The 12,984-nt window shown below is 36.1% G+C and overlaps 1 protein-coding gene and 2 long non-coding RNA genes across 7 annotated transcripts; all 3 read left to right on the top strand.

Annotated features, from left to right (window-relative positions):
* Positions 1-4,533: 4,533 nt before the first annotated feature.
* On the top strand, positions 4,534-6,320 carry LOC140962293 (uncharacterized). Of its 4 annotated transcripts, XR_012172513.1 has the most exons (4): positions 4,534-4,693; positions 4,817-4,977; positions 5,064-5,087; positions 5,327-6,320. It is a non-coding gene; the product is annotated as an uncharacterized lncRNA (long non-coding RNA). The 4 variants fall into 4 exon arrangements; XR_012172512.1 differs by lacking the exon at positions 5,064-5,087 and having other exon boundaries at positions 4,817-4,898; XR_012172514.1 differs by lacking the exons at positions 4,817-4,977; positions 5,064-5,087.
* Positions 6,321-6,637: 317 nt separating this feature from the next.
* LOC140962603 (uncharacterized) lies at positions 6,638-11,298 on the top strand. The gene is made up of 4 exons (XM_073421556.1): positions 6,638-8,540; positions 8,853-9,502; positions 9,820-11,004; positions 11,107-11,298. Exons 1-4 carry the CDS (start codon positions 6,638-6,640, stop codon positions 11,296-11,298), a joined length of 3,930 nt encoding a protein of 1,309 aa, XP_073277657.1.
* A 408-nt stretch (positions 11,299-11,706) lies between these two features.
* LOC140963191 (uncharacterized) lies at positions 11,707-12,711 on the top strand. Of its 2 annotated transcripts, XR_012172670.1 has the most exons (4): positions 11,707-11,828; positions 11,952-12,112; positions 12,199-12,222; positions 12,462-12,711. It is a non-coding gene; the product is annotated as an uncharacterized lncRNA (long non-coding RNA). The 2 variants fall into 2 exon arrangements; XR_012172671.1 differs by lacking the exon at positions 12,199-12,222 and having other exon boundaries at positions 11,952-12,033.
* Positions 12,712-12,984: the final 273 nt, after the last annotated feature.

Here is a 12,984-nt window from a genome sequence, read left to right on the forward strand (position 1 = left end):
AAGTTCTTCTTTGAATCTTGCAAATTAAAAAAAGTTTCTGAATTTGAAAAAAAAAAAAAAAATTTGGAGCAAAATATTTTCAAAGAAGTTGCAGAAGGAAGATGAAGAAACCTTCGAATGCTAAATAATGAATTCTGAATGCAAAGGTTTAACATGCATGTATTATGAATTATTAGAAAGGCAATCAATTCAAAATTAATTAAGGAGACCACGTCTATTTATAATTGATTGAATATGTCGTATAATTCAATTGTATTTACTCGATTTTTATTATTATTATTTTTGTATAATAATAATTATACGAGACCCACATGATTACAATAATTCATTTTTATTATTATTATTTTTTAATAATAATTATGCGGAACCCACATGTTGATAATAATTCAATTTTTATTATTATTGTTTTTAAAATAATAAAATAATAATAAATAAATACATAAACAATGATTAATGTGTTATTAAGTTATATATATAATTCGGTATACATATAACATTTGATCAAATAATTTGTACACATTAAAAAATTCGAAGTAATTTCTAATACATGTTTATAAATTATTTTTGCATGTTAGATAAAATATCAAATATTATGGATAAGTGTTTGATGTGTACATGCAAATTTAATATTATGTTTGCATTTATTTTTTGATGTTTTTAAATGCAAATTGTATTGAAAAATATTTTGGTAAATTAATATTCACATTATGTTCATATTAAATTATATTGAGTTGTTTATAATTTGAAATGAACATATCAAGTAAGATGTGAATATAATAAAATAAAATATTTCAGATATTCACAAATGAACAAATAATTCTCACTTTATCACTACTCTGATAAAAGAGAAAAACTGATGAGGAGCCCACATTTTCACGTAAATGTGATCCTCACTTTATCACTACTCTGATTGAAGAGAAAAACTGATGGGAAAGTATTTGTTCGTATGAAGTAAAAATGTGAATATAAAGATATTAAACGAAAAGTTTTGGCTTATAAAGATTCACATAAATGTGGATAATTAAAGTGAATAATAATTATAAGGTGACGTGAGAAAACATGATTTGGGGAGTTCTTCATAGATCGGTTTAAACTGTCTTGATTAGCCACTGGTCTCCCTGAGGAACGTTGCTCTGACTAGGAGTTAGGTATTTAAAGGGCCTTAGCACTACCTATCTTTCCTGTGAGCACTCTTGGAAAATGTTGATTATGTTACTAAATAATTATTATATGAAGTATTAAAGTAAAGCCAAAATTTTGTCTGGTGAACAGTATAATTTTAAAAAAATTGAGGAATAGCCACAGCATCCTTAATTATGGAAAATTATGCATTAAGTAGATTTGGATCACATAATGGACATCAATTGTAATTAATTATATAAACATAATAAATTTTACCTCACAAGGATTTTTATTATATTTATATAACTAATTAGGTTAAAATATCAAATTATATTTTTCTTAATTTACCCACAGGAGTTAAGAAAAATACATTTTGATAGTTTTATCATAAAGTTACAGAAAAAATCTTATTTAATAAAAATTTTATCCAACAGGCAAATTTTATGTCACTAGATTTTTAAAACATGAATTACATTGGTAAAACATGATATTGTCTCAAAATTTTAAGCATATGATATTTTGTGCAGTTATGCAATTTGCGAATTTTTCTGATATGAAATGTGACATTCTCGAACTAAAGGGCGACAACTATAAAATATGGAAAGAAAGAATTCTTCTTCAATTATGGTGGATGGATATTGATTATGCTATAAGGAAAGACGAATCATCTGCTATTACTGAAAACAGCATTCCGGATGATGTGGATCTTTATGAAAAATGGGAGCGATCTAATCGACTTTGCGTAATGTTCAGAAAGACCAAAATCTCGGCTGATATGCGTGGTTCTGTCGACCAGCATAATAATGTCAAAGAATTACTGAAGGCTATTGATGAACAGTTTCAGTCTTCAGATAAGGCACTTGCCAGTACCCTAATTATGGAATTCTCTTCATTAAGGCTCACCAGTGTGAGAGGTGTGCGAGAGCACATAATGAAAATGCGGGATATAGCGGCTCGACTCAAAACACTTGAATTGGAAATGTCTGAGACTTTTCTTGTGCACTACATTCTATGCACTCTTCCACAACAATATGGACCCTTCAAAAGTGCCTACAACACACATAAGGATAAATGGTCAATTAATGAATTAATGACCATGTGTGTTCAAGAGGAAGGAAGACTGTTGATGGAAACAAGTGATAATGTATTTATGGCTACACAAGGAAAGTATAAGAAGCAAGCCAAAGTCAAGGGAAAAGGGAAAGGAATAATACCACCCCAACCTGACATCAAGAAAGAATCCAAGTGTTTCTTCTGTAAAAAGACGGGACACATAAAGAAGGATTACAATAAATTTAAGAATTGGCTTGAAAAGAAAGGTATTCCTACTTCATTTGTCAGTTATGAATCTAATATGGCTGATATAATTTATAACACATGGTTGATTGATTCTGGTTCTACAATCCATTTTACAAATACCTTGCAGGGTATGCAAAACCTAAGGAAGCCAATAGAAAATGAACGGAGCATCTATTTAGGAAACAAGATGTCTTCGCATGTGAAGGCTATTGGGACTTGCTGCCTAGTGTTGAATAGTGGTTATATTTTAAAATTAGAAAATACATTTTATGTTCTTAGTTTTTCTAGGAATTTAATTTCAGTTTCAAAATTTGTACCCCTTGGTTATTCATTTCAGTTTTTGGATATATCAATAAATTTGTTTTATTAATCAAATCTTATTGGAAATGGTACAATGTTTGATGGTCTTTTCTCTATTTCTTTACAAAATAATAACACCACTATGCATGTTCAAGGAGGTATTAAAAGATGTGTTATAAATGAAGATTCCTCTATATTGTGGCACAGGAGATTGGGACACATCTCCATAGAGAGAATTAAAAAATTAGTAAATGATGGAGTACTCATTACTTTAGATTTTACTGATTTTGAGACTTGTGTGGATTGCATTAAGGGAAAGCAGACTAATAAGTCTAAAAAGGGTGCCAAGAGGAGTACTAAAATATTAAAAATCATACATTCAGATATTTGTTGTCTAGATATGGACATGTAAAGTCCGAAATACTTCATCTCTTTCATTGATGATTATTCACGATACATGTATATCTACATTCTTCATAACAGAAACGAAGCACAAGAAGCCTTTAAGATTTTTAAGGCTGAAGTGGAGAAGCAATGTGGAAAACATATTAAGATTATGAGAACAGATAGAGGTGGAGAATATTACGGTAGATACACTGAGAATGGACAGGCACCTGGTCCGTTTGCGAAATTTCTCCAAGAACATGGGATTGTTGCCCTATATACTATGCCTGGTTCTCCGGACCAAAATGGCATAGCTGTCCCAAAAACGCCATTTGAGTTATTTTAAGGTTGAAAACCGAGTTTGCAACATATACGCGTTTGGGGTTGTCCTTCTGAAATAAGAGTTTACAACCCACATGAAAAGAAACTAGACCCAAGAACTATAAGTGGATATTTCATTGAGTATGCTGAAAAATCCAAAGGGTACAGATTCTATTGTCCATCTCACAACACTAGAATTGTGGAATCAAGAAATGCAAAATTTCTTGAAAATGACTTGATTAGTGGAAGTGATCATGACATAGTTTTTGAAAATGATCACATTAATGCACAACCCTCTTATTCAAATGACAGATTGGTCGTTATTCACACCCCTCAAGACCAAATGGGTGTTAGGAAACCAGTCACTGAAGTTCCACAAATTGCTGATGAAAATTCAGTAGATCACGTTGTTAATGAAGAACAACAAGAAATTGTTGATCAACCAAACAACCTTAGGAGATCTACTAGAATAAGAAGATCAGCTATATCTAGTGATTATGTTGTGTATTTACAAGAATCGGATTTTAACATCGGAGCCGAAAATGATCCTTTTCACAAGCCATGAGTTGTAATGAGTCAAAATCATGGTTTAATGCTATGAAAGAAGAGATGAATTCTATGGCAGTTAATGGAGTCTGGATCTTGTTCAGTTGCGTGATGGTGCAAAAGCCATTGGATGTAAATGGATCTTCAAAACAAAGAAAGACTCATTAGGCAACATTGAAAGGTATAAAGCAAGACTCGTATCTAAAAGATTCACTCAGCAGGAAGGAATCGACTACAAGGAGACTTTTTCTCCTGTATCTAAGAAAGATTATGTAATGACCCAATTTAATTATATGTTATTTGACGATAATTAAGATTAATTATTTTAAATTGAGGAATTTAAAATAATTAAGTCAAATAATTAAATTGTGTGTTTAAAATATGTATTAGAAAATATCGGTTTGTAGACGATATTAAAATACATATCTAAATTTTATAGCACACAAGAGTTGAAATAAAATAGACCGGGTCAAATTTCGAACTCCGGAAAGATAAACACACACATATAATATTTTATATATATATATATACAAAAAAATAAAATAATCACCATCATCATCCAAACGTTTCTCTCTCCCCGTAAACTCCATTTCCAAAATCTCCAACCCACCGCCGCACCTTTGACCGCCGCTTTTGGCCGCACCGGTGATCAAAAAATTCAAGTAAATATATGGTTGGAAAGCCCTTGACGAGAGCTACACTTTGGTACCAATATTTCAAGGTATTTCGCTACTTCGATTTTCGGACGTCGGAGTTGGTGGCGATTTTCCGGCCATTTATTGACTGAATTCGGTAGTTTTGGGTTGAAGTTTGCTTATAGTTGAGCTTATGCTGTTTTTCGCAGTTAGTGAACTCATTTTTCGACGAGTTCAGTCCCTGCCGCCGCCCACTGTTGTTTTCCGGCTGAACTCCGCCCCTGCACAACCGTACGCTGCCGCCTGTTTCCGACTAGCTTAGTTTTAGGCTCGATTTTATCCACTGTTGTTCGGATTACAAGCTGCCTCGGTGCGAATTGTTGTGTATGTGAATTTGATTCAATTTCGACTCAAATATTGTATCATTAGTAATTAATTATTGGGTTATTGTTTTAGGTTCCGAAATTGTGCGAATTGGATGTATTATCTGCTGAACCTAAAATTTAGCGTAGTCGCTTAAATATTAGTTTAGCGTCATTTAAAGCTAAAAAGAATATTCTGCGATAGTTAAAATAGAAACGATTAATTTTAGGCATTTTAGTCGAATATTGGAATTTTAGGAATTTAAAATGTCTAAATTGTTGGAATTGGATTTTTAGTGAATTTAAATGGTTCTGGAATTTTTATATGATAATAAGACCATTTAAATTAATATTCAGGTGATTTGTCTGAGTTGGCATTTCCAGGACTTTCTTGAGGATTTAAGTTACTGGTAAATTAGTCGAGGTACGTAGAGATCAGTTATTTTCACGATGTCTGACAGAGGCATCTGATGATCCTGTGTATGATTTATGTGCTATTTGTTGATTTATGTGATATTATATGCTGACTCGCATATTATCAGTTGGTAATTGATGTGCAAAATAAAATAAAATATTTCTTTTGTTCACACACATTTTATTTTAGTTAGACACATCAATACCACTGAACATATCATATTGAGCCTATCTGTTATTGAGATCCAGTTATATTTCGGTTGAGATCCGTTATATATATGATATGATATGGTGTTCTGGAGATGTTTGGCTACCTTGATTCGGTCCGGCTTAGGTAGTTGCTGGCTTCGAGGCTGGGCCATATCCCAGGCACGGTCCGCTGAGTCGTGGACCAGCTCGAGCATATATGTATGATTGTTGATATCGATCATTTGATTCCTGATATCCTGATATCTTGCACCTATACATGCATTGCATTCATGCATGGCATCATTGCATTTCTATGTCATATATCGTGGTTTCTTGATGTCTCGTACTGGGGTTACTGACCCCCGAGAGGGGGCTGTCGTGTCTTTTGTGTGTGGACATGACAGGTGGTACAGGTGGTTCGACCTCAGGCGCTCGAGAGGAAGCCTCAGGAAGTACCAGAGCTCCTTGAGAGTGGGTTCAGTTGTATTTAGGTACTGCGCGGTGTTGCTGTCTCCCAGATACTATATGTATATATTTGGAGGATTGTATTATGGTATTATCGAGCCTTGTCGGCTCTATGATATTTTGGGTTGTATATGTCATGATTGTGTGTCTGGCTGACACATGTTTATGTTGTTGTGTTTATTGAGGGCATATGTTGTTTATTTTGAGTATTTGATTTTCTGGTATGTCCTATTTATGCGAAGGTCATGCCGAAATTTTTATAGGCCCAAACGCAAATTTTTAACTCACTTTTCCGCTGTTTACTGATTAATCATGATTGCATGTTAATAAATCGTTATTAGGATAACGGGCCCTCACAGTTGGTATCAGAGCGTAGACTGGGATACGCTCGTACTAGAGTTAGTACACTCGAGTTTAGGCACAATAAATTTGTGCGCATGTGTTTGATTATTTGAAATTACTTGCTCTTGTCTGGCGTGAATTACATGTTAGTATCTTAGGGATATGACATATAGACTATACATTGGAGTTTTATTTCGGTGCTTTGGATTATATTGACGTTATTGAATATTTTGGGAATTTAACCTTAAATTCTGTAGCATGGCTACTAGAGGAAATAAAGGGAAAGGAAAAGAAGTGGCTCAAGAGTCTGGGGCAAAAAATATCGGAGGAAATGACAGAGTTCCTCGAGGTAGACGCGGGCGCCCTGCTGCAGAGGTAGCCGCTAGAGCTGATGCAGAGGTAGAACAGTTGGTGCACAGAGTTGATGAAATGGAATTGGCTGTAGCTCGATTTCAGAATATGCATCCTGCGAAATTCTTTGGGAATGAAGGCAGTGATCGAGCAGAAAGATGGCTAAAGCACATGGAATTCCTGTTCAACACAGTACATTATGATTCTGATAGAAGGTTGACTATGGCAGTTCTCCAACTACGGGATCGTGCACAGCGTTGGTGGGAGGCTACTACGAATGTATTGCAACACACAGGTAGTCAGATCACTTGGGAGGTGTTTCGTGCTAAATTTCTCCACGCATATGCTCCACCATCCTACTACTCAGCCAGAGAATCAGAATGTCATCGACTAGTGCAGGGCAATATGTCTGTTGAAGAATATGCTCGACAACTTTCTGCTGTTCTCACTTATGTACCACATGTGGCTGTCAGTGAAAAAGGAAAACTTTCAAAATTTTTGGAAGGACTGGACTTTCAAATACATGCTATGGTTATGGCTGGGTCGCCTACAACTTATGCCGAAGCTGTGGACAAGGCGATTGGAATTGAGGCGGGGTTGAGACGAGGAAAACAACCACAGGCTCCACCAATGCCTAGTGGTGGTTCTTATTTTTCAGCAGGTACATCGTCTTTTCCATCTCAACAGTCCTACCAACAGAAACAAAAACAATTTAGACCAAAGGGCAGACAATTTAAAAAGAAATATCAGTCCAGTTCCTCTAGTTCGAGCAGTTCACAAAGTGCGATAGGTGGACAGTACCCCGTGATTTACTGTGATCGATGTGGAGGAAGACATCCTACTGCACAGTGTAGTGGAGTACAGGGTTCATGTCATACTTGTGGTCAGTCAGGGCATTATGCCAGAGTTTGTCCGAGCCGTGCACAGGGACAGATGCAGCCACAACAGTTGCCTTATGCAAGAGGTAGTTTTCCAGGTGGCTCATCTCAGGGACCATTTGCTCCTGCACCGTCCTATCAGCAGTCTAGTTACCCACATGTCAGGGGTAATGTGCCACAATCTTTTCAGGGTCCCCAACAGGCCCGAGTAGATGCTCTGACCGAGGATCAGGCTAGAGAGGCTCCAGGCGGGGTGATCGCAGGTACTTGCCTTATTTACGATCATATTGCACGAGTTTTATTTGATACTGGGGCATCTCATTCATTCATTGCATCTGATTATGTTAATGAATATGAACTTTGGACTACACCATTTCATGAAACTGTATCTGTGTCTACGCCAGCTGATCGATTTATTCCATCTGGGCAAATTCTATTAGACTGTGTGTTGCATTTCGATGATAGCATTATGATCACAAACCTGATTGTATTACCGATGCATGATTTTGATTGTATCATTGGTATGGACACACTGTCTAGTTATCGAGCCACTGTAGATTGTTTTCATGGTGTAGTACGATTTAGGCCATACTATGGTAACAAATGGAATTTTTATGGTCGAGGATCACATGCTAAGATACCGTTAGTCTTAGCGATGGAAATGTTTAGATTATTATCTTTAGGAAATGAGGGATATATGATTTATGCTGTGGATGCTACAAAGAAAGAACCGAAATTATCTAATATCCCAGTAGCGAAAGAATTCCCCGATGTCTTTCCTGAAGAAATACCAGGCTTTCCACCGCAGAGAGAAATTGATTTTAGCATCGACTTGATGCCGGGTATTGCGCCGATCTCTAGAGCGCCGTACAGAATGGCTCCTGCAGAAGTGAAAGAATTGAAAGAGCAGTTACAGGATTTACTCGAAAAAGGTTATATACACCCTAGTATGTCACCCTGGGGAGCACCTGTACTGTTCGTAAAGAAGAAAGATGGTTCCATGAGAATGTGCATTGATTATAGGCAGCTCAATCGAGTCACTGTTAAAAATAAATATCCTCTGCCTAGAATTGATGACTTGTTTGATCAGCTTCAAGGAAATTCTGTTTATTCGAAGATTGATTTTCAATCAGGATACCATCAACTTCGGGTTAGAGAAGAAGATGTTCCTAAAACGGCTTTTAGAACTAGATATGGGCATTATGAATTTTTAGTAATGCCGTTTGGTTTAACAAATGCACCAGCAGTGCTTATGGATCTGATGAATAGAGTATTCAGAAATTTTCTGGATAAGTTTGTTATTGTCTTTATTGACGATATACTGGTGTATTCGAAATCAAAACAGGAACATAAGGAGCATTTACGATTGGTTCTTCAAACACTTCAAGATTCTCAATTGTATACTAAGTTGTCAAAGTGTGAATTTTGGATGGATAGTGTAATATTTTTGGGTAACGTGATATCAGCCCAAGGAATATCTGTAGATCCAAGTAAAGTTGAAGCAGTCTTGAATTGGGCTAGACCAACCAATATACCAGAGATTCGAAGTTTTATGGGATTGGCTGGCTATTACAGACGATTCATTGAAAGATTTTCTCAGATTGCTCGACCTATTACCCAACTGACCAAGAAAGATGCAAGATATATTTGGTCAGATGAATGTGAAAAGAGTTTTCTTACATTGAAAGAGAAGTTGACAACAGCACCAGTGTTGGCATTGCCATCTGGGTCAGGTGGATTTGTGGTTTGTACTGATGCATCATCAAGAGGTTTGGGATGTGTTTTAATGCAACATGAAAAAGTTATTGCCTATGCCTCAAGACAATTGAAAACACATGAATCCCGATATCCAGTTCATGATCTTGAACTAGCAGGCATTGTTTTTGCTTTAAAAGTTTGGCGACATTATTTATATGGTGAACAGTTTATTATCTACTCAGATCATAAGAGTTTGAAATATCTGTTTACTCAATCAGAACTGAATATGAGGCAAAGACTATGGTTAGATTTACTGAAGGATTTTGATTTTGAAATACAATATCGGCCAGGAAAAATGAATCAGGTTGCAGATGCATTAAGCCGGAAGTATCAGGATGTTATGATAGCATCTATCCATGTCTGGCAGAATTATGATGATTTATGTACAACTGGTTGGAAATTTCAGCCGAAAGGCAATCATTTTATTGTTTTGCTTTACAATTTGAGCCGAAGATTATTTCAAAGATCAAAAAAGCTCAAAAGAATGATCCACAGGTTCAGAAATCGAAAGACTTGGTTTTGTCTGGTAACCCAGATAAATACAATATCTCATCAGATGGTTGTTTACGCATGAATAACATGTTAGTGGTACCAAATGTCACAGGATTGAGAGAAACATTTCTTCCAGAGGCGCATTGTAGCCGTCATAGTGTTCATCCTGGTACTCATAGACTGTACCACATACTGAAACCATATTTTTGGTGGGATGCCATGAAGAGAGATATTTCAGAAATTGTAGCGAAATGTTTGACATGCCAGCAGGTTAAAGCCGAGAGAATGAAACCTGGAGGTATGTTACAGAGTTTAGAAATACCGCAATGGAACTGGGAACATATTGCAATGGACTTCGTGACTCACTTGCCCAGATCAAACAGAGGTTGTGATGCAATCTGGGTGATAGTCGATAGATTGTCCAAATCAGCACACTTTATTCCATACGATCATACTTATGCTTATAATAAAATGGCACGATTATATGTGGATAATGTTATTCGATTGCATGGAGTTCCAGTATCTATTGTATCTGACCGAGATCCTAGATTTGCTTCCAAGTTTTGGAGTAGTCTTCAGAATGCTTTGGGTACTAAGTTGGCAATGAGTACAGCTTATCATCCCCAAACAGATGGTCAGACAGAGAGGACTATACAAACTTTGGAAGATATGTTACGATCAGTGGTCATGGATTTTGGTGGAACCTGTCAAGAATCTTTGCCATTGGTTGAATTCTCCTACAATAATAGTTTTCAAACAACTATTGGGATGGCACCATTCCAAGCCTTGTATGGTAGAAGATGTCGATCGCCTGTATGTTGGAATGAGGTTAGAGAAAAACCATTGGTACAACCTGAGTTTGTTGAAGAAATGAATGAAAAGATTAATTTGATTAGAAAAAGGATGAAAGCATCTCAGGAACGTCAAGCGAGCTACGCAAATAAAAGACGTAGACCTTTAGAATTTCAGGTTGGCGATCAAGTTTTCTTGAAAGTGTCACCGTTTCGTAGCACGATGAGATTTGGGCGAAAAGGGAAGTTAGCTCCACGTTATATTGGACCGTATACTATTGTTGAGAGGATCGGTTTATTGGCTTATAGATTGGACTTGCCGCAGAGTTTGTCTGCTATACATGATGTGTTTCATGTATCTGTGCTGCGGAAGTATGAGCCAGATCCATCTCATGTTCTGAGACCCGAGGATGTGGGGTTGGATAGTTCTCTTAGCTATGTTGAGTATTCTATACAGATTCTTAATCGAAAGGATAAACAACTTCGAAATAAGACGATTCCACTGGTGATGGTACAGTGGAGTAGACATGGGACTGAAGAGGCTACATGGGAAGTGGAGGCTAAAATACGGCAAGAATGGCCTCACTTGTTTGAAACTGTCACCAATTATTCCATGTACTCTGACTTTCCTATGTACTATCAGTGGTAGATGTTTAACAATGTTGTATATAAGGTGTGTGTTGTGTGTTTCGATTTCGAGGACGAAATCTTTTGTTAGAGGGGGAGAAATGTAATGACCCGATTTAATTATATGTTATTTGACGATAATTAAGATTAATTATTTTAAATTGAGGAATTTAAAATAATTAAGTCAAATAATTAAATTGTGTGTTTAAAATATGTATTAGAAAATATCGGTTTATAGACGATATTAAAATACATATCTAAATTTTATAGCACACAAGAGTTGAAATAAAATAGACCGGGTCAAATTTCGAACTCCGAAAAGATAAACACACACATATAATATTTTATATATATATATATACAAAAAAATAAAATAATCACCATCATCATCCAAACGTTTCTCTCTCCCCGTAAACTCCATTTCCAAAATCTCCAACCCACTGCCGCACCTTTGACTGCCGCTTGTGGCCGCACCGGTGATCAAAAAATTCAAGTAAATATATGGTTGGAAAGCCCTTGACGAGAGCTACACTTTGGTACCAATATTTCAAGGTATTTCGCTACTTCGATTTTCGGACGTCGGAGTTGGTGGCGATTTTCCGGCCATTTCTTGACTGAATTCGGTAGTTTTGGGTTGAAGTTTGCTTATAGTTGAGCTTATGCTGTTTTTCGCAGTTAGTGAACTCATTTTTCGACGAGTTCAGTCCCTGCCGCCGCCCACTGTTGTTTTCCGGCTGAACTCCGCCCCTGCACAACCGTACGCTGCCGCCTGTTTCCGACTAGCTTAGTTTTAGGCTCGATTTTATCCACTGTTGTTCGGATTACAAGCTGCCTCGGTGCGAATTGTTGTGTATGTGAATTTGATTCAATTTCGACTCAAATATTGTATCATTAGTAATTAATTATTGGGTTATTGTTTTAGGTTCCGAAATTGTGCGAATTGGATGTATTATCTGCTGAACCTAAAATTTAGCGTAGTCGCTTAAATATTAGTTTAGCGTCATTTAAAGCTAAAAAGAATATTCTGCGATAGTTAAAATAGAAACGATTAATTTTAGGCATTTTAGTCGAATATTGGAATTTTAGGAATTTAAAATGTCTAAATTGTTGGAATTGGATTTTTAGTGAATTTAAATGGTTCTGGAATTTTTATATGATAATAAGACCATTTAAATTAATATTCAGGTGATTTGTCTGAGTTGGCATTTCCAGGACTTTCTTGAGGATTTAAGTTACTGGTAAATTAGTCGAGGTACGTAGAGATCAGTTATTTTCACGATGTCTGACAGAGGCATCTGATGATCCTGTGTATGATTTATGTGCTATTTGTTGATTTATGTGATATTATATGCTGACTCGCATATTATCAGTTGGTAATTGATGTGCAAAATAAAATAAAATATTTCTTTTGTTCACACACATTTTATTTTAGTTAGACACATCAATACCACTGAACATATCATATTGAGCCTATCTGTTATTGAGATCCAGTTATATTTCGGTTGAGATCCGTTATATATATGATATGATATGGTGTTCTGGAGATGTTTGGCTACCTTGATTCGGTCCGGCTTAGGTAGTTGCTGGCTTCGAGGCTGGGCCATATCCCAGGCACGGTCCGCTGAGTTGTGGACCGGCTCGAGCTTATATGTATGATTGTTGATATCGATCATTTGATTCCTGATATCCTGATATCTTGCACCTATAC

Source organism: Primulina huaijiensis, chromosome 17 (assembly GCF_012295235.1).
Source record: "Primulina huaijiensis isolate GDHJ02 chromosome 17, ASM1229523v2, whole genome shotgun sequence".
NCBI classification, from domain to species: Eukaryota; Viridiplantae; Streptophyta; class Magnoliopsida; order Lamiales; family Gesneriaceae; genus Primulina; species Primulina huaijiensis.

Bases quoted from the DNA above. Each gene is read 5' to 3' on its own strand.
- LOC140962603 (XM_073421556.1), top strand. From the start codon at position 6,638: ATGGCTACTAGAGGAAATAAAGGGAAAGGAAAAGAAGTGGCTCAAGAG. The intron at 9,503-9,819 runs GTTTGGCGACAT...TTTGAGCCGAAG, and splicing joins GCATTGTTTTTGCTTTAAAA to ATTATTTCAAAGATCAAAAA. The intron at 11,005-11,106 runs GTATCTGTGCTG...TATTCTATACAG, and splicing joins CTATACATGATGTGTTTCAT to ATTCTTAATCGAAAGGATAA.